General features: G+C 49.5%; 1 protein-coding gene across 5 annotated transcripts in view; it reads left to right on the top strand.

Moving 5' to 3' along the window:
• Nucleotides 1–18,238, top strand: part of PTK2B (protein tyrosine kinase 2 beta) — a 107,073-nt gene that overhangs the window by 41,246 nt on the left and 47,589 nt on the right. For all 5 annotated transcript variants that reach the window (XM_084829522.1, XM_084829524.1, XM_084829523.1 and 2 more), the window contains exon 2: nt 14,275–14,530. In XM_084829522.1, coding sequence (XP_084685648.1) covers nt 14,312–14,530 — 219 coding nt within the window. In that variant the 5' untranslated portion in view covers nt 14,275–14,311. The remainder of the gene's footprint in view (nt 1–14,274; nt 14,531–18,238) is intronic.

The raw sequence follows: 18,238 nt of genomic DNA, 5'->3' as shown, positions 1-18,238 counted from the left end.
AGAAGAATGTGCACTTTAAAAATGCACATGGGGGGGGGGGAATGCATCTTCACGCTTCGGTCAATGGTGGGAAAGCACGCATCTGGGCACGCGCTGTAAAAAATGCACACCGCCTGTGCTCCTTCCCTGTTCAGAAGGAAAAGGCTAGCATTCGGAATGGGAACAAGGCGGACGGAGCTTCGAGGTGGAAACTGGGGAGCCTTCAGGAGTTCCAACCTCACTGATTCTCTCATCCCCCTGTAAAGCGCTCTGAGAACCCTTTGTTGGAAAGCATTCCATAAATATTCTGAGCCGGAGTTGGAGCCACAGGGCCACGGGTCAAATCCAGCCCTCCAGGGTTTTGATTGATTGAGGGATTTGATTTATTTTATTTTACATTTCTATACCACCCAATAGCTGAAGCTCTCTGGCTTCCCCACAAGGCCCCGCCCCTTCCCCTGGCCACACCCCTTCCACCCAACCATTGATTGTTCGGTGGTTTCCTGGCTTCGGTGCATTTTCCCCCCATTCTGAAAGGTTAAAATGGCCCTCCAGGTTACTGGCAGCAAAAGCGTACACTGTTATTTTGGCCCCGCTCCCCCCTGCAATGCCGCCCTCAGGGGCTTCTCCGAAACTGAATTCGGACCTCGGGCTGAAAGAGGTCCAACATCCCTGTTCTAAACAAACAAACAAATAATCCCTGCGGCGTAACGTCAGATACCACAGGCCACATGAGTCCACGATGGTCTTGCCCAACTGGGGGTCCTCCAGATGGGTTGAACTACAACTCCCAGCATCCCCAGCCAGCTGCTGGGGATGCTTGGAGTTGTAGTTCAACCCATCTGGAGGACCCCCGATTGGGCAAGACTGGTCTACAATGTGGCCTTTTCTGATGCCAGTGTGGCCTCGCCTAAAACTAGAGCGACATTAGTGTCAGGAGACGTCATCTTGTAGTGGACCAGCCTTCCCCAACCTGATAGCCTCCAGATGGGTTGTACTGAAACTCCCTTCAACCCTAGCCAGCATGGCCATTGGCGGGGGGGGGGGGGGGCTGTAGTAGACCCTTTTGATGTGATGCAAGCCTTCTGAAGTTCTGACATTGCCCAAGTGGCATGTAATGTGATATGAATGAACTGGCCCCCTATTTCCCACCCACCCTTGAGAACAAACAAAACTTGATAAACCATTTTAACTGATCTTGAGCAGGGGTGGCCAGGCTCCGAATTTGGCTGGCGAGTGGGAACATCGCTTTCTCCCATCAGTCAGTGATCCAGGGGCTGGAAGTGTCTTTGGCAGACCAAATGGACCCCCCCAGAAGTGACCAAGCTCTGGAATGGGCTTGATGCCATCTGAGCAGTAAGGGCTTCACAGGAAGGAAGGAAGGAAGGAAGGAAGGAAGGAAGGAAGGAAGGAAGGAAGATGCTTGGGGACTCAGAGTGGTGGTGGGAAGCAAGTTCCTTCATGCCTAATCTTTGAGAATTCTCTCACTAAAATCAAGAGGTGTGATCGTAACAATAGAACCAGGAGATGGTCATTATTACAGAATGGGGGCTTACCCAGGGGTATTTACACGGGACTTTTACACTGGTTCTACTGTGCCCCCAAGTTGATCATGTCAGATGACGTGTGCCCTTTTCCATAGCCAGTGTGCTGTTTCTAGCTGTAAAATCCGGTGGTTTTGAAACTGCTTTTCTGATGGAATTTCCTGTCATGGTGGTTTCAGCACACTATAGGAGTCTGTGTGACGTGAACTGCCCTCAGCGTGGGTTGCTGGGAGCAGCGCTGGTTGGTGGAAGGGAACGTTTCCTTGCTGGGGGGGGGTGCGGAGAGCAGAGGGCGAAACATGTCTACCCAGAAGTAACTTCAATTGCACTTTGCTGAGTACAGTGGAGGGGTCAGGAGAATTTGTTTGCCTGTTGTATGAAATATTCACTGACCTCAGGAGGGGGTGAGGGCGGGCAGCCAGCCCTGTTCCTTTGAAACTGCGCTGTTGCAAATGTGCGCTGGAGAAACATGCTTACCTGGGAGTAACGCTTTCCAATTGTACGACACCGACCGCTGGGGGTGGGTGGGAGAGAATGGCAGAGAGAAAGCCTCATGCCTGTCGTTCCAAAACTACGCTGCAAGTGCGAAGGTCTGCCCTTGTGGAGATGCGCAGGAATGCCGAGCTTTATTGGTTTAAAGAGCCAATGGCCCCCAAATGACCCCTACTCCTGCTGAGAAGGGCTGGACACAGAGGAGAGCTGTCTGCTGCACACGCTGACTCGGAAGTAGCTCATCCTCCACTGAACCTCGCTGAGCGTGGGGGCAGGGGGAGCCAGCCTCCGCTCACCAGCTCCACGCACCCACGCAGGTGACGCCGTCAGCTCCACTTGCGGGACCCCACCCACCCAGCCCCGAACTAGTACGGTTTCAGGTGCCGTTCACCCCATGCAAGCGGCTTATGTTTTAATGTATCAACCACATTACTGGCTACTATTTGCCAGTAGAAGAGCTAACCGGATTTCATGAAATTCCGTATCTAAATGGAATCTCCTCAAAGACCGTCTCCTTGTAGATTTGGCCCTGGAGTGATTCTGTGAACACTTCTCTGGCTCGCTCACAGCCTGCCCCCTAGCAAAGTGTCATGGTGCAGGAAAGGGGTTTATTCTCTACTGTTGGAGAAGTTTCTTGTCTGGACCCGATCCAAGAGTGTTTTTTTGTCACTGTCAAGAAGAGGAAGTGGAAGGAAGGCCAAGCAACAAAGGAAGAGTGCAGGCAGGTAGCACAGAATTGCAGGGATGGCGTCAGGAAGGCTAAAGCTGAGAACGAGCCGAGGTTAGCAAGGGATGCTAAAAGCAACAAAAAGGCTTTCTTCAGCTACGTGCAGAGTAAAAGGCAGAGGAAAGAAATGGTTGTTCAACTATTAAATAAGGATGGCAAAACAATAACAGATGACAAAGAAAAGGCAGAGGTGCTCAATTCCCACTTTGGCTCAGTCTTCTCCCAAAAGAGAGTCAATGGCCCCCCTGGCAAAGGCGAAGTACAGGCTGAAGGGGCAGGATTGCAGCTTGAGATCGATAGGCATCTGGTCAGGGAACACCTCATTACTTTGAATGAGTTCAAATCTCCAGGGCCAGATGAACTGCACCCTAGAGTCATAAAGGAACTGGCAGAAGAACTCTCAGAACCGCTGTCTATTTTCTTTGAGAAATCATGGAGGACCGGGGAAGTGCCAGACGACTGGAGGAGGGCTAACGTTGTCCCTATCTTCAAAAAGAGTAAAAAGGAGGAACCTGGGAACTACAGACCAGTCAGTCTGACATCAATCCCTGGGAAAATTCTGGAGCAGATGATAAAGCAATCCATCTGTGAGCACCTTGAAAACAATGCAGTGATGACTCGAAGCCAACATGGATTTGTCAAGAACAAGTCCTGCCAGATGAATCTGATCTCATTTTTTGGTCAAATCACCTCCCTTGTGGACCATGGGAATGCTGTGGACATCATATACCTCGATTTCAGCAAAGCTTTTGACAAAGTGCCCCATGATTTCCTGATGAGCAAACTAGCTCAAAGTGGGCTAGAGGAAACAACGATCCGGTGGATCCACAGTTGGCTACAGAATCGGACTCCAAGAGTGCTTATCAATGGGACCTTCTCAAACTGGGGAGAGGTAACGAGTGGGGTACCGCAGGGTTCAGTCCTGGGCCCAGTGCTCTTCAACACTTTTATTAATGACTTGGAGGAGGAGGTGCAGGGAACGCTGATCAAATTTTCAGATGACACAAAATTGGGTGGGATAGCTAATACCTTGGAAGACAGAAACAAAATTCAAAGTGATCTTGATGGACTGGAGTGCTGGGCAGAAAATAACAGAATGACATTTAATAGGGATAAATGCCAAGTTCTGCACCTAGGAAAAAGAAATGAAATGCACAGTTACAAGACAGTGGATACGTGGCTCAAAAACACTACAAGTGAGAAGGATCTTGGAATTGTTGTAGATCACAAGCTAATATGAGCCAACGATGTGATGTGGCTGCAAAAAAGGCAAATGCCATTTTGGGCTGCATTAATAGAAGCAGAGCTTCCAAATCCCGGGAAGTACTAGTTCCCCTCTAGTCAGCACTGGTTAGGCCTCCTCTGGAGTACTATGTTCAGTTCTGGGCACTGCACTTTAAGAAGGATGCAGACAAGCTGGAGAGAGTTCAGAGGAGGGCAACGAAGATGATCAGGGGACTGGAAACAAAGCCCAATGAGGAGAGACTGAAAGAACTGGGCATATTTAGCCTTGAGAAGAGAAGGCTGAGGGAAGATAGGATAGCGCTCTTCAAGTCCTTGAAAGGTTGTCACAGAGAGGAAGGCCAGGATCTCTTCTCGACCATCCCAGAGCGCAGGACACGGAAGAATGGGCTCAAGTTACAGGAAGCCAGATTCCAGCTGAACATCAGGAAAAACCTCCTGCCTGTTAGAGCAATGCGACAATGGAACCCATGACCTGGGGAGGTGGTGGGCTCTCCCACACTGGAGGCATTCAAGACGAGGCTGGACAGCCACCTGCCAGGGATGCTCTGACTTGGATTCCTGCATTGAGCAGGGGTTGGACCTGATGGCCTTGTAGGCCCCTTGCAACCCTACTATTCTATGATTCTAAGACATTTAACTCTTTCTAACATTCTGATATCACAGGAAGGCTTTCTGCGTGCACAGCCTTTATTGGAAGGGTTTCATTGTTGCTGCTGTTTTTTAAAGAAGTATTTTTCCACATATCTGGGGAGCAGAACCCTTTCAACTTCCCTGGTTCCCTGAGTTGGCAGAACCCTTTTAAGCTGTCAGCACAGGGTGGCCAAGAGTGCTGTTAGAGGGAACAATGATTATTGTTGTCGCCTTTAGTACTGGTATTATTTATACAGAGCCACCAACATCCATAGTGCCGTATAGCAAAAGCCAACAGACAGGCATCTGCTGGAAGGAACCTACAGTCGCCTCTTCCCCACCGCAACAGGGGGCGGGGGGGGGGCAGAATGTGGAAGGAGGAACAATGGCGCTGGAGGGGCCCGGGCACTTACGTGGACTGCAGCAAAGCTGTGGTTGCGGAGGAGGGCCAAGCAGCAAAGCCAAAGTCCTTGCGTGGAAGCGGGGTGTGGTTCAGTCGTACCATGCGTGTCGGGCTGGAGAAAGGCACAGCATGGGGCCTGTGCCAAAGGCCCCAGGTTTTTGAGGGCCCTCAGGCGAGACCCCCTCAGTGCCCCCCCCAGTGAGAGAGCCTCCTCAGCGCCATGATCTGTTGCTGCTCCTCCTCTGTCTCTTCCTTGCTGCCCCTCACTGCTCAGTGGACAGGCAGAGAGCCAGTGAGGGCACGGGCAGGGGCAACTGCGGCTCCCCCTCTGCGCCACCGCCGTGGCCTGGGCCAGAGCAAGAGGCAGGTTGCCAGGGTGACGAGGAGCGGCAGCACCAGGGGGCTCTTGCCAGCAGGCCCCTGAGGGGGGGTGGGCCCTTGGCAGGGGGCCCACCATGCCCACCCGTGACACAGGCCCTGGCTGAGGGCTTCATGGAAAGGCGGATTTTGAGGAGGGATTAGAAGGAAGGAGGAGGTCGCCTCACGCAGGAGTCGCTCTGGGGTATTTTAGTATTCAGGTCCAGGGCTGGCAAGGGGGGGGGGTCTGCCACCCTCCCTCCCCCCCACAGCAAGATGGGCTGGAACGATGGCTGAGTTCCCCCCGCCGCCCCCGCTGCCCTCCGCTCTGCCATCACCTGCCAAGGCTGATCCAGAAGCCACAAAGCTTAGACCCTTCTTGGTAAGAACAGCTTCCCCAACCCTGCCAGCCTTGAGAAGTGCTGGACCGCAACTCCCATCATTCCCAGCCAGCACGGCCAACGGGAGTTGCAGTCCGTGCAGCTGGCGGGCGCCTGGGTGAGGAAGGCTGCGTCAGGGCGTCGCTTGTGCCAGTCCAACAGACTGCCCTGCGTGCCGGCAAGAACTCCCCAGCTGGGGCCCTGTCCTGGACACAGGAGCTCCTCCCCTTTCGGTGGTGCGCCTGCAAGCAGAGGTGGCAGATGCGAGTAGCTGAGACAGCGGCCCGGGCAAGTCCCTAGCTCAGACCGGGGGAGGCCGCATAGTTTGGGGGTGGCACCAATGCGCTGTGTGCGGGAAAGTCCCAGGTTCGATCCCGGGCAGCTCCGGTGACCCAACTCCATACAAAGCCATTTCCTAAGGCCACAACCCTTTATTTGTTCCGTAGATAAGCACCTGGATCCGCCCACCACTGCAATACGGCCCCGAGAGCTTATCCAAAGGGGTTCAACATCCCTGGGCTAGGGCCTGGTGTTTGGATGTGTGGGAAGCCCACATTCAAGCCCCTGTATCGCTCCGTGGCTTACTGAACATGGACACGTTTCTGCCTATCAGCCCAGTCTACCTTACAAGGTTGTCGTGAGGATAAACAGAGATCATCTCATGCCTGCTGTCTTGAGTTCCTCAAAGGAAGGAGGCACGACACCTGTGTGACCAAGAAACAAAGTTTTGCAGGCTGCAGCTTTTCTCTCTGCTGCAGCATTAAGAGGGGTGAAGTGGAAACTGCTGAAATTCTCCCTTGGTTCACAACCCTTAAAGGACAAGGGTTGTGAGTCAGCTCAGTCACGACTTAGCCCAAGATGGCTGTTGTGCTGCCTGTGTCCCTCGCCAAGAAACTCTGATTAGTTTGAAAGTAGAGAAGCAGAAAGTAGAGACCCCTTCATGGATCACTGCCTTGTTGTGGCGAAAGGGCTTGCATAACTCAGTGAAGCCATAAGCTATGCCATGCAGGGCCACCCAAGACGGACAGGTCATGGCGGAGAGTTCTGACAAAATGTGGTCCACTGGAGAAGGAAATGGCAACCCACTCCAGTATTCTTGCCAAGAAAACCCCATGGAACGTATCACAAGGCTAAAAGAGATGATGCCGGAAGATGAGCCCCTCAGGTCAGAAGGTGTCCAATATACTACTGGGGAAGAGCAGAGGGAATTTCCAAGTAGCACCAAAAAGAGTGAAGCGGCTGGGCCAAACCCGAAAGGACACTCAGCTGTGGATGTGTCTGGTGGTGAAAAGAAAATCCAATGCTGTAAAGAACAATATTGTTTAGGAACCTGGAATGTAAGATCAATGAATCAAGGCAAGCTGGAGGTGGTCAGACATGAGATGGCAAGACTGAACATCAACATCTTGGGAATCAGTGAACTAAAACGGACAGGCATGGGCGAATTTAATTCAGGTGACCATCATATCTACTACTGTGGGCAAGAATCCCTTAGAAGAAATGGAGTAGCACTCATAGTCAACAAAAGGGTGGGAAAAGCAGGACTGGGGTACAATCTCAAAAATGACAGAATGATCTGAGTACGAATCCAAGGCAAACCACTTAACATCACAGTAATTCAAGTCTATGCCCCAACCACTGAGGCCGAAGAAGCTGAGGTTGATCGTTTCTATGACGACCCACAACACCTTCTAGAACTAACACCCAAAAAAGATGTCCTTTTCATCATAGGGGATTGGAATGCCAAAGTAGGAAGTCAAGAAATCACCGGGATAACAGGCAAGCATGGCCTTGGTGTACAAAATGAAGCAGGACAAAGGCTAATAGAGTTTTGCCAAGAGAACACGCTGATCATAGCAAACACTCTTTTCCAACAGCACAAGAGGCGACTCTACACATGGACATCACCAGATGGTCAATATCGAAATCAGATTGATTATGTCCTTTGCAGTCAAAGATGGAGAAGCTCTATACAGTCAGTAAAAACAAGACCTGGAGCTGACTGTGGCTCAGAACATGAGCTGCTTCTTGCAAAATTACGGCTTAAATTGAAGAACGTAGGGAAAACCACCAAACCATTCAGGTATGACCTAAATCATATCCCTTATGAATATACAGCAGAGGTGAGGAATAGATTTCAGGGATTAGACCTGATAGATAGAGAGCATGAGGAACGATGGACGGAGGTCCGTAACATTGTTCAGGAGGCAGCAACTCAATCCATCCAAAGAAAAAGACATGCAAGAAAGCCAAGTGGCTGTCTGATGAGGCTTTACAAGTAGCTGAGGAAAGAAGGGAAGCGAAAAGCAAGGGAGAAAGGGGAAGATATACCCAACTGAATGCAGATTTCCAGAGAATAGCAAGGAGAGGCAGGAAGGCCCTCTTACATGAACAATGCAAAGAAATCGAGGAAAACAATAGAATGGGAAAGACTAGAGATCTTTTCAAGAAAATCGGAGATCTCAAGGGAACGTTTTGTGCAAAGACAGGCATGATAAAGGACAGAAGCAGATGAGATTAAGAAGAGGTGGAAAGAATATACAGAAGAACTATACAGGAAAGATCTGAATGTCCCTGATAGCCATGATAGTGCGGTCACTGAACTTGAGCCGGACATCCTCGAGAGTGAAGTCAAGTGGGCCTTAGGAAGCATTACTAACCACAAAGCTAGCGGAGATGACAGTATTCCAGCTGAGCTATTTAAGATCCTAAAAGATGATGCTGTTAAAGTGCTGCACTCAATATGCCAACAAATTTGGAACACTCAACAGTGGCCACCAGACTGGAAAAGGTCAGTTTACATTCCAATTCCAAAGAAGAGCATGCCAAAGAGTGTTCAAGCTACCGTACAATTGCACTCATTTCGCATGCCAGCAAGGTGATGCTCAAAATCCTACAAGCTAGGCTTCAGCAGTATGCGAACTGAGAACTACCGGAAGTACAAGCTGGGTTTCGCAGAGGAACTAGAGATCAAATCGCCAACATTGGCTAGATCATGGAGAAAGCAAGAGAATTCCAGAAAAACGTCTATTTCTGCTTCATTGACTACGCTAAAGCCTTTGATTGTGTTGTTGTTGTTGTTGTTCAGTCGTTCAGTCGTGTCCGACTCTTCATGACCCCATGGACCATAGCACGCCAGGCCTTCCTGTCCTGCGCTCTCTCCCGGAGCGTGCTCAAGTTCATATTCATTGCATCCGTGATGCTATCTAGCCATCTCATCCTCTGCCGTCCCCTTCTCCTTTTGTGGATCACAACAAACTGTGGCAAATTCTTAAAGAGATGGGAGTACCAGACCATTTTACCTGTCTCCTAAGAAACCTGTACGAGGGTCAAGAAGCAACAGTAAGAACCAGACATGGAACAACCGATTGGTTCAAAACTGGGAAAGGAGTATGACAAGGCTGTATATTGTCGCCCTGCTTATTTAATTTATATAGAGTACATCATGAGAAACGCCAGGTTGGATGAATCACAGGTCGGAATTAAGATTGCCGGGAGAATTATCAACAACCTGAGATATGCAGATGATACTACCCTAATGGCAGAAAGCGAAGAGGATCTAAAGAGCCTTTTGTTGAGGGTGAAAGTGTTGTTGTTCAGTCGTTCAGTCGTGTCCGACTCTTCGTGACCCCATGGACCATAGCACTCCAGGCCTTCCTGTCCTGCGCTCTCTCCCGGAGCGTGCTCAAGTTTGAGGGTGAAAGAGGAGAGTGCAAAAGCTGGTTTGAAACTCAACATTAAAAAAACGAAGATCATGGCATCTGGCCCCATCACTTCCTGGCATATAGACGGGGAAGAAATGGAAGCAGTGACAGATTTTATTTTCTTGGGCTCCAAGATCACCGCAGACGGTGACTGTAGCCATGAAATTAAAAGACGCTTGCTCCTTGGGAGGAAAGCTATGGCAAACCTAGACAGCATAGTAAGAAGCAGAGACATCACCTTGCTGACAAAGATTCGTCTAATCAAAGCTATGGTTTTCCCAGTAGTAATGTATGGCTGTGAGAGCTGGACTATAAGGAAGGCTGAGCGCCGAAGAATGGATGCTTTCGAACTGTGGTGCTGGAGAAGACTCTTACGAGTCCCCTGGACTGCAAGGAGGTCAAATCAGTCCATCCTAAAGGAAATCAACCCTGACTGTTCATTGGAAAGACAGACCCTGAAGCTGAAGCTCAAATATTTTGGCCACCTAATGTGAAGAGAAAACTCTCTGGAAAAGACCCTGATGCTGGGAAAGACTGAAGGCAAAAGGAGAAGGGGACGGCAGAGGATGAGATGGCTAGATAGCATCACCGATGCAATGAATATGAACCTGAGCACGCTCCAGGAGAGAGCGGAGGACAGGAAGGCCTGGCGTGCTAAGGTCCATGGGGTCACGAAGAGTTGGACACGACTTAACGACTGAACAACAAGAGAAGCAGAAGCAGGAGAAGGAGAAGAAAAAAGGAGGAGGAGGAAGAAAAAGAGGGAGGAGGAGGATTTTAGAAGCAAAGAAGCCAAAGGGGAGATGTCATGTCCCCCACTGCATCCGCCCACCCCTGTCCTCCAGCTCAGAGTCCTTATTAACAGGGAGCAGAAGCGCCAACGTTGGGGACCAGATGGAGAGATGAAATTGGCAAGCAGTTGCGGGTGGCAGCAGGTTGGAGGAGCCAGCCAGCGCAGTCTCTCTCCTCGGAAGCGCATGTACTTGTGAGAGTCACACGCTCTGCAGATCAACTGGCTCCTCTCGGGGCTGCACCCTCAGAGCGGGTTTGTGCGGCTCTGTCACCCCCTAGTGCCCGTCGGGCCAGGGGCCGCTCCCCAAACTTAGACGTTGGAATTGGCGCAATACCTTCGTTAGGCCAGCCGAAAGAGCACAAGAAATGTACACGCTTTCAATATCTCTAGATCTCTTCATCAGGCAAGATGTTGCAAAAAGCAAACTTGCTCATCCCCCCTCCCCTGGGCAGAGGCCCAGAAGCTCTGATAGCTTCTTATCAGGCACGAATTCAACAGGTGCAATATTTCCCAGCACAGATAGATACATCGACAGGGAGCATTTTCTGTGTATCCTCCATGAGTCTGGATTTGTACAATTGTAAAATGCTCATTTAAGGTGAGAGGGGAAAAAGGAGAGAGAGAGAGAGAGAGAGAGAGAAATCCTGATTTTTAGGGCGATGCAAAATGTTTCCCTTTATTTCTGTAGACGCTTCCACTTTTCACAGCGTAGCTTATTTCTAGACTTGCCCCCTTCTGGCCAGGCACCAAGAGAGATGGGTAATGCTGCCATATTTATCTGTTTAAAAAAAAATTGTCCCGATCCTCAGTCGGAAAGACTCCTGGGGCAGCTTACACACAACGAGTAAAAGAAGACAGTCCCTGTCCGCAGGCTTAAAAGACATGACATGCAAGGAAGACGGGATGGGGAGGGAAGAGGAAAAACACGATGTAATCTTTCAGCAGGCCTGGTGGAATGGTCCTGCTTCCCCTCTCTCTTCTTTCCGCATAGGGGATGATCAGATAATTCGATTGCACCTCATGCAGGGGTGGGCATCTTTGTGGGTAGGGGTGGGGCTCTTCCAGTGTTGGCTCCAGATTTGGGAGGGGGGTGGATCATAAGTTCAAAGAGCTGGAGGGAATTTTGTAAGCCATTTAGTCCAACCCCCTATTTGATGTGGGGAACCAAATGCGCCCTCTTGTAACTTCAGGCCATTTGATCTAGTCCTGGCCGCTGGGGCAGCCGAGGACAATCTTTTGCCCTCAGGATACCCTGCGTGGGCCCACCACTTTGCCATGGTGATCCCTTTTCTGCTGTGCCCAATCTACCCAGAGGGAGAGGGTCAGGCAAGGAGAGGCACCCTCTCTCCGTCCTCCCCCCTGTTCTTTTGCTGCTTGCACATTTGGAGAGACCAGGTGAACAGGCAGCAACAGCAAGGAAGAGAGCCAGGGAGGTCTGGAGCAATGGGGGGGAGCTGCCGAAGTGATGGCCTCATCAGGCGCCCTACAGCACAGATCATCCCAGAGCTCCTCAGTGGGTGTAAACGTATCGGTAAAAGCACATGTAAGTTTGGAACGGTGCCTCCCAATATAACACAGAAAAAAGCATCTCTTGCCTGCAACATTTCACAGGTAAAAATGAGGAGTCAGGGGTCACCCTTTTCTATGTCTTCTCCCTCTGCCTGAGCACCCCCAACCCTATTGCACATTGCTGAAGGCTCTTCACAGTATTCCTTTAAGGGGTCCATCCTGCCCAGGCGTTTTCTGACACAAGCATCTTGATATCATGACCCAAACTGTTTCCTTTTCTGAAAAAAAAAGAAAAAAAGATCAGCATTTAATCTCTCTGTGGATCTGGTTCTCCTTATTACAGAATGGCGGCAATTTGGTGGCATTGGTTATCTGCAGAGAGGCTGGGGTGGGGTGGGGGAGCATGTGGAAATGGAAACGAAGCACATGCTCTCCTATGTGCAAGCATTGTGTGAGACTCACAGCACTTTTGCCAGCAGGCGTTCTCTCAACCTGCCCCAAGGGCAAAGTAGGGACTAGATCAGAACAGTGGTTTACCTGGGATGGACACTGGAAAAATAGCAACTGTCCCTGGAAAATAGGTACAGTTGAACAGGGCCAATTCCAGGATTGGGCGGGGGGGGTTCTAGGTGTGGTGCCCGCTGCTGCCCCCTCCCCCATCTCCATTGGTGGGCCCTGCTGTGGTTACGTGGCTATTTTGCAGGCAGCAACAATGCTCTGGGCAACACCAGACAGCTGGTTCCAGGGCCGGCGTCAACGGTAGGCCTGGCTGGGCTCCTGCCAAGGGCCCAGACCCCAGCAGGGGCACACTGGCCAGAGCCCCCTGGGCTTGCTCCTCTTCATCATAGCAACGTGCTTGTTCACCTGCCTCTCTCTCTGGCCCCGACAATGGAGGTGGTGGGAAGGAGGAGCGGGAGAACCATGGCCGCCTTGCTCCCTGGCTGTCTCTGCCAGTCAGGCGAGGAAGGGGTAACAGTGATGGGGATGAGGAGCAATTGCAGCTGGGGACGCTGGCCGTGGGAAGGCAGGCTTTGAGGGAGGGGGGCCGTGGAGGGCGCCTTGCCCAAGGCCTCTGCAAAACCTGGAGCCATCGGTGGCTGGGTCGGATGGCCATCTTAAACTCCCACAGTGCCACAGCTCAACACTGGGTAGGGCAATTGTGGGAAATCAAAATGGTGGCTGGACCCAGCTGCCTGGTGGGACTTGGAGCGCCAGACATGGTAGAAGAAGGCTTCCGGGACCTTTGGGTCTGCTCCCTGAGCCCTGTTCATGGGTCAGCATACCTCCACTTCTTTCTGTCTTACCGTGTATGGAGCCTATATCTGTTTACAAGGACCTAACCACTGCAGCCTCCACGCAGGGGAGCTGGGAAACCACCAGAAGCACTACTTTAGAAGCACTTCTGGCTGCCTTGTGTGAGCTTCCCAGAGCGTGTTGCTTCAAGGGCCAGCAGTAGACCATAGCCCCGGACGGCTTTCTGAGGCTTCGAGGGGATGGTCAACAGCGGGAGCCGCTCACGTGCCGTTCACCTGCGGCAGTCAGACCTTTCAGAAACACAGCCTCTCTTTCAGGCACAAATATTTGCTGTGGTGGCTTCCAGCCACAAAGGAACCCCTTCCCAGCCTGGTTTCAGTTCTGCAGATGTGGTCAGCCACTTCTGAGATGAGCCAAATGTTCTCATGGGTTGAATTTTGGGGAAATTCACATGCGTGTGTGTATAATTTAGCTCGCCTTGGTGCACAATTGCAGAATTCAGCTCTTCTGAACATGGCTTTTTAAAAACATGTCATATAGCACAGGGGTGTTGAACCTCTCTGAAATTGGCCAAGCCCAACTTCGGAGAAGCTCTCAGGGGCCTCATTCAAGTGGTGGGTGAGGCTGAAGACAAATACTAGCACGTTTTAATTTAAAGCTAAATGTTAGACGGGTGACCACACATGAGAGGGGCTTCTCCGCAGTGGCCCCACAGCACTGGAATAAGTTGCCATTGGGGGTCCGCCATGCTCCATCATTGCAGACTTTTAGAAAGGCCTTGAAAACATACTTTTCCACTCTGGGCTTCTCCTTATAGGATTGTTTTGTTGCTGTTTTATTGCCGGTTTTGTTGTTGGTTTTTATTACTGTGTTTATTGTGTTTTTATCACTTTTAATATTGTATTGGTTTTACTGCTGTATGCTGCTGTGGGAGGGCTTTTGCCCTGAAAGGTGGCCAGTATATGTTGTAAGTAAGTAAATAAATGCCCTTACTGCCAATAACTAAGCCTTAGGAGAGGGATTTCAACCTTTTAGGATAGGGAAAAGAACTGCAAAACTCTAGGAAACTACCAAATGGTCAGTAGCCGAGGAAAAGGGGGTGGGGCCAAGGAAAGGGGACGTGGGGAATCCTGGATGGCTGGATTTGGCCCACAGGCCTGAGACTCGAGACCCCCTGACACAGCGCACAGCTCCATAGCTCCGCTCCGGGCTGGTCCCCTGCTGACTCTCCTCCCGCCTTGCCTCCCTTCTTCCCAGGAAGTGATGCTCTGGCTTTAGCACCCCGTCGCTCACGATGATGTCCGGACTGCCGGAGGCCCTGAGCCGGCTGAGGGCAAATTCGCTGCGCAGCTGCTTCAGCCTGGCAGGGCCCTCGGAGCCCACCATGGTGGCCGTGCCCATCGACATCGACAAAGACGAGGTCCGGATCCTGAAGGTCTGCTTCCACAGCAGCAGTTTCAACATGGGCAAGAACTTCAAGCTGGTGAAGTGCACCGTCATGACGGAGATCCGGGTGAGCCAGGCAGGCCACTGATGGCCCCATTCGGCCTGGGGAAGGGTGTGCTGAGCTTTGGGGCGGTGGCTTCATTCAAGCGGGCAAAATGCCCACCCTTTATTTATTTATAGCATTTCCATACCACCCTTCAGCCAGAAAAAGGCTCCCAGGGTGGCTTAGAAAGGTGAGAAATAAGATGGTGGGCTTGCAGTCTGAAAGACATGACACAAAAGGAAAGGGGATTGGGAGGGAGGAGGAAAAATAAAGCAACACCCAAGTGCTAGATTCTTAAGTTGCGAAGTCCAGCAGGTCATGGGGTTGGATCAAGAAACAGTATAAGGGCTGCTGCTTCCTCTGAAATCTTCAGCAGTGACAATTGGTAGGAGGAGCACAGGAATGGAAGTTGCTTTATATGAGTTAGCTCATTGGTCCATCTAGCCAATATTGTTGAGACGGATTGGCAGCAGCGGCTCTCCAGTTTTTCAGGCAGGATTCTTTCCTAGCCCTGCCTGGAGAAGCCGGGGATTGTACCTGGGATCTTCTGCATGCAAAGCAAGGGCTCCACCACTGAGCTACAGCTCCTCCCCATAGGCGGGGAACTCTCAGCTGGAACTGTATCCAGGTGTGATGGAGCATGCCTGACTGCTGCGTCCTCTCCCGCTGATCCCAAGACCCCCGAGGAGTGCGTACAACATGTCCCTGCGTTCACTGCTTGCTACAAATTCTGAGCTTTGCTGAGTTTGAATCTATAGTTCTAGTACTAGGGAGCATTTGGCTGCCAGTTAACTATCTATTGCTAATTAATACACTTCAGACAACGGATATACCAAATGCTGGGTTTAGGTGAGCTCATTTTTTGGTTTTGTACTAACAATAATTAATAAAGGAAAAGTCTTTGGATCCATTTTTCATTTTTATTCTAAAATATATACCTCAAAGTATAACATATTGCATAAGATTTTTAAAAATCTTGTTATTAAAAGCAGAGCATTGCTAAAGATTATTAGATCTCACTAGTTTATCAGAAAATAATATTCCCTAAAGACGTCTTGTTAGCAAATCGTAATAGTCCAAAACAGGGGTGGGCAACCTGTGTCCCTCCAGATGTTTTGGCTTACAACTCCCATCATCCTTCGCCACTGGCTGTGCTGGCAAGGACTGATGGGAGTTGTGGGCCAAAACATCTGGGGGGGCACAGGTTGCCCACTCCTTGCTGGTACAGGTACACAGGCCTGGTGAGCTCTATAGATGGCAAGAAGCTACCTCGTTCCAAAAACAGATCACACATATACAGTTTCTGTGTAGCGATTACTTCATAGCTAATATTATCTACTGTCTCATAAATTAGCTCACAGTCTGTATTATCTCATTGTTACTAAACATTCCTAAAAAAAGAGAGACCGACAAAAAGGTTTGAATATATACCTTTCAGGCTAGATATGATCAATTCTGAAGCATATCTTTCAGAAGAAAACTCCTTATTCAAGATTTGCTAATTAAACCTAAGTCTATAAATTCATCTAGGCCACTGTATATCAAGCTTTTTGATGTGTAAACCTCATGCAATATTTCTTGCTTATTAACTGATAAGCAAAAACTTCAAGTACACATTTGACCTTGAATCATACAGTCTTACAGCTGTTCATCCCTCAGATAACTCGTTATTTGCAGTTCAACACTCTTTCTTTGGATCCTATCCAGCTCACCTTGTCAATTAGTCTTCATATGTTACCCAGAATTCATTGTGAACCTGCTTGTGCCTTTGAGTATCTTCCCTTTGATACAGGCACTACTTTACAGGCTTATTTACATTTTTCAGATTTTTAATTATTCTTTCTTGAACGTTTTCAGTTGCTCTTCACTTGGTACAAAAGACATCTTATATCGCCTTGAAAAAGATGAGTTAACCATTTCTCAGTAGCCTTCCTAGGAATTCAGCTCTTCACTCAAAATCCTTGACATGCATTTTGTTGTTGTTGTTGTTGTTGTTCAGTCCTTCAGTCGTGTCCGACTTCGTGACCCCATGGGCCACAGCACGCCAGGCCTTCCTGTCCTGCGCTCTCTCCCGGAGCGTGCTCAAGTTCATATTCATTGCATCAGTGATGCTATCTAGCCATCTCATCCTCGGTCGTCCCCTTCTCCTTTTGCCTTCAGTCTTTCCCAGCTTCAGGGTCTTTTCCAGAGAGTTTTCTCTTCGCATTAGGTGGCCAAAATATTTGAGCTTCAGCTTCAGTATCTGTCCTTCCAATGAGCACTCAGGGTTGATTTCCTTTAGGATGGACTGATTTGACCTCCTTGCAGTCCAGGGGACTCGTAAGAGTCTTCTCCAGCACCACAGTTCAAAGGCATCAATTCTTCGGCGCTCAGCCTTCCTTATAGTCCAGCTCTCACAGCCATACATTACTACTGGGAAAACCATAGCTTTGATTAGATGGACCTTTGTCGGCAAGGTGATGTCTCTGCTTCTTACTATGCTGTCTAGGTTTGCCATAGCTTTCCTCCCAAGGAGCAAGCGTCTTTTAATTTCATGGCTACAGTCACCGTCTGCGGTGATCTTGGAGCCCAAGAAAGTAAAATCTGTCACATCTTCCATTTCTTCCCCTTCTATATGCCAGGAAGTGATGGGGCCAGATGCCATGATCTTAGTTTTGTTAATGTTGAGTTTCAAACCAGCTTTTGCACTCTCCTCTTTCACCCTCAACAAGAGGCTCTTGAGATCCTCTTCGCTTTCTGCCATTAGGGTGGTATCGTCTGCATATCGGAGGTTGTTGATAATTCTCCCAGCAATCTTAATTCCGACCTGTGATTCATCCAGCCCGGCATTTCTCATGATGTACTCTGCATATAAGTTAAATAAGCAGGGTGACAATATGCAGCCTTGTCGTACTCCTTTCCCAATTTTGAACCACTCGGTTGTTCCTTGTCTGGTTCTTACTGTTGCTTCTTGACCCTCGTACAGGTTTCTCAGGAGACAGGTAAGGTGGTCTGGTACTCCCATCACTTTAAGAATTTGCCACAGTTTGTTGTGATCCACACAATCAAAGGCTTTAGTGTAGTCAATGAAGCAGAAATAGACGTTTTTCTGGAATTCTCTTGCTTTCTCCATGATCCAGCCAATGTTGGCGATTTGATCTCTAGTTCCTCTGCCTCTCTGAAACCCAGCTTGTACTTCCGGTAGTTCTCGGTTCGCATACTGCTGAAGCCTAGCTTGTAGGATTTTGGGCATCACCTTGCTGGCATGTGAAATGAGCGCAATTGTGCTGTAGTTTGAACACTCTTTGGCATTGCCCTTCTTTGGAATTGGAATGTAAACTGACCTTTTCCAGTCTTGTGGCCGCTGTTGAGTGTTCCAAATTTGTTGGCATATTGAGTGCAGCACTTTAACAGCATCATGTTTTAGGATTTTAAATAGCTCAGCTGGAATGTCATCTCTGCTAGCTTTGTTGTTAGTAATGCTTCCTAAGGCCCACTTGACTTCACTCTCGAGGATGTCCGGCTCAAGTTCAGTGACCGCACTATCATGGCTATCAGGGACATTAAGGTATTTCCTGTATAGTTCTTCTGTGTATTCTTTCCACCTCTTCTTAATCTCATCTGCTTCTGTTAGGTCCCTGCCTTCTTTGTCCTTTATCATGCCCGTCTTTGCACAAAACGTTCCCTTGAGATCTCCAATTTTCTTGAAGAGATCTCTAGTCTTTCCCATTCTGTTGTTTTCCTCGATTTCTT

This window comes from Heloderma suspectum, chromosome 1 (genome assembly GCF_057233095.1).
Source record: "Heloderma suspectum isolate Gila_16-S chromosome 1, 16-S_ref, whole genome shotgun sequence".
Classification (NCBI taxonomy): domain Eukaryota; kingdom Metazoa; phylum Chordata; class Lepidosauria; order Squamata; family Helodermatidae; genus Heloderma; species Heloderma suspectum.
The sequence above is the reverse complement of the archived record's forward strand: the minus strand, read 5'-3'. Positions and strand labels throughout refer to the sequence as shown.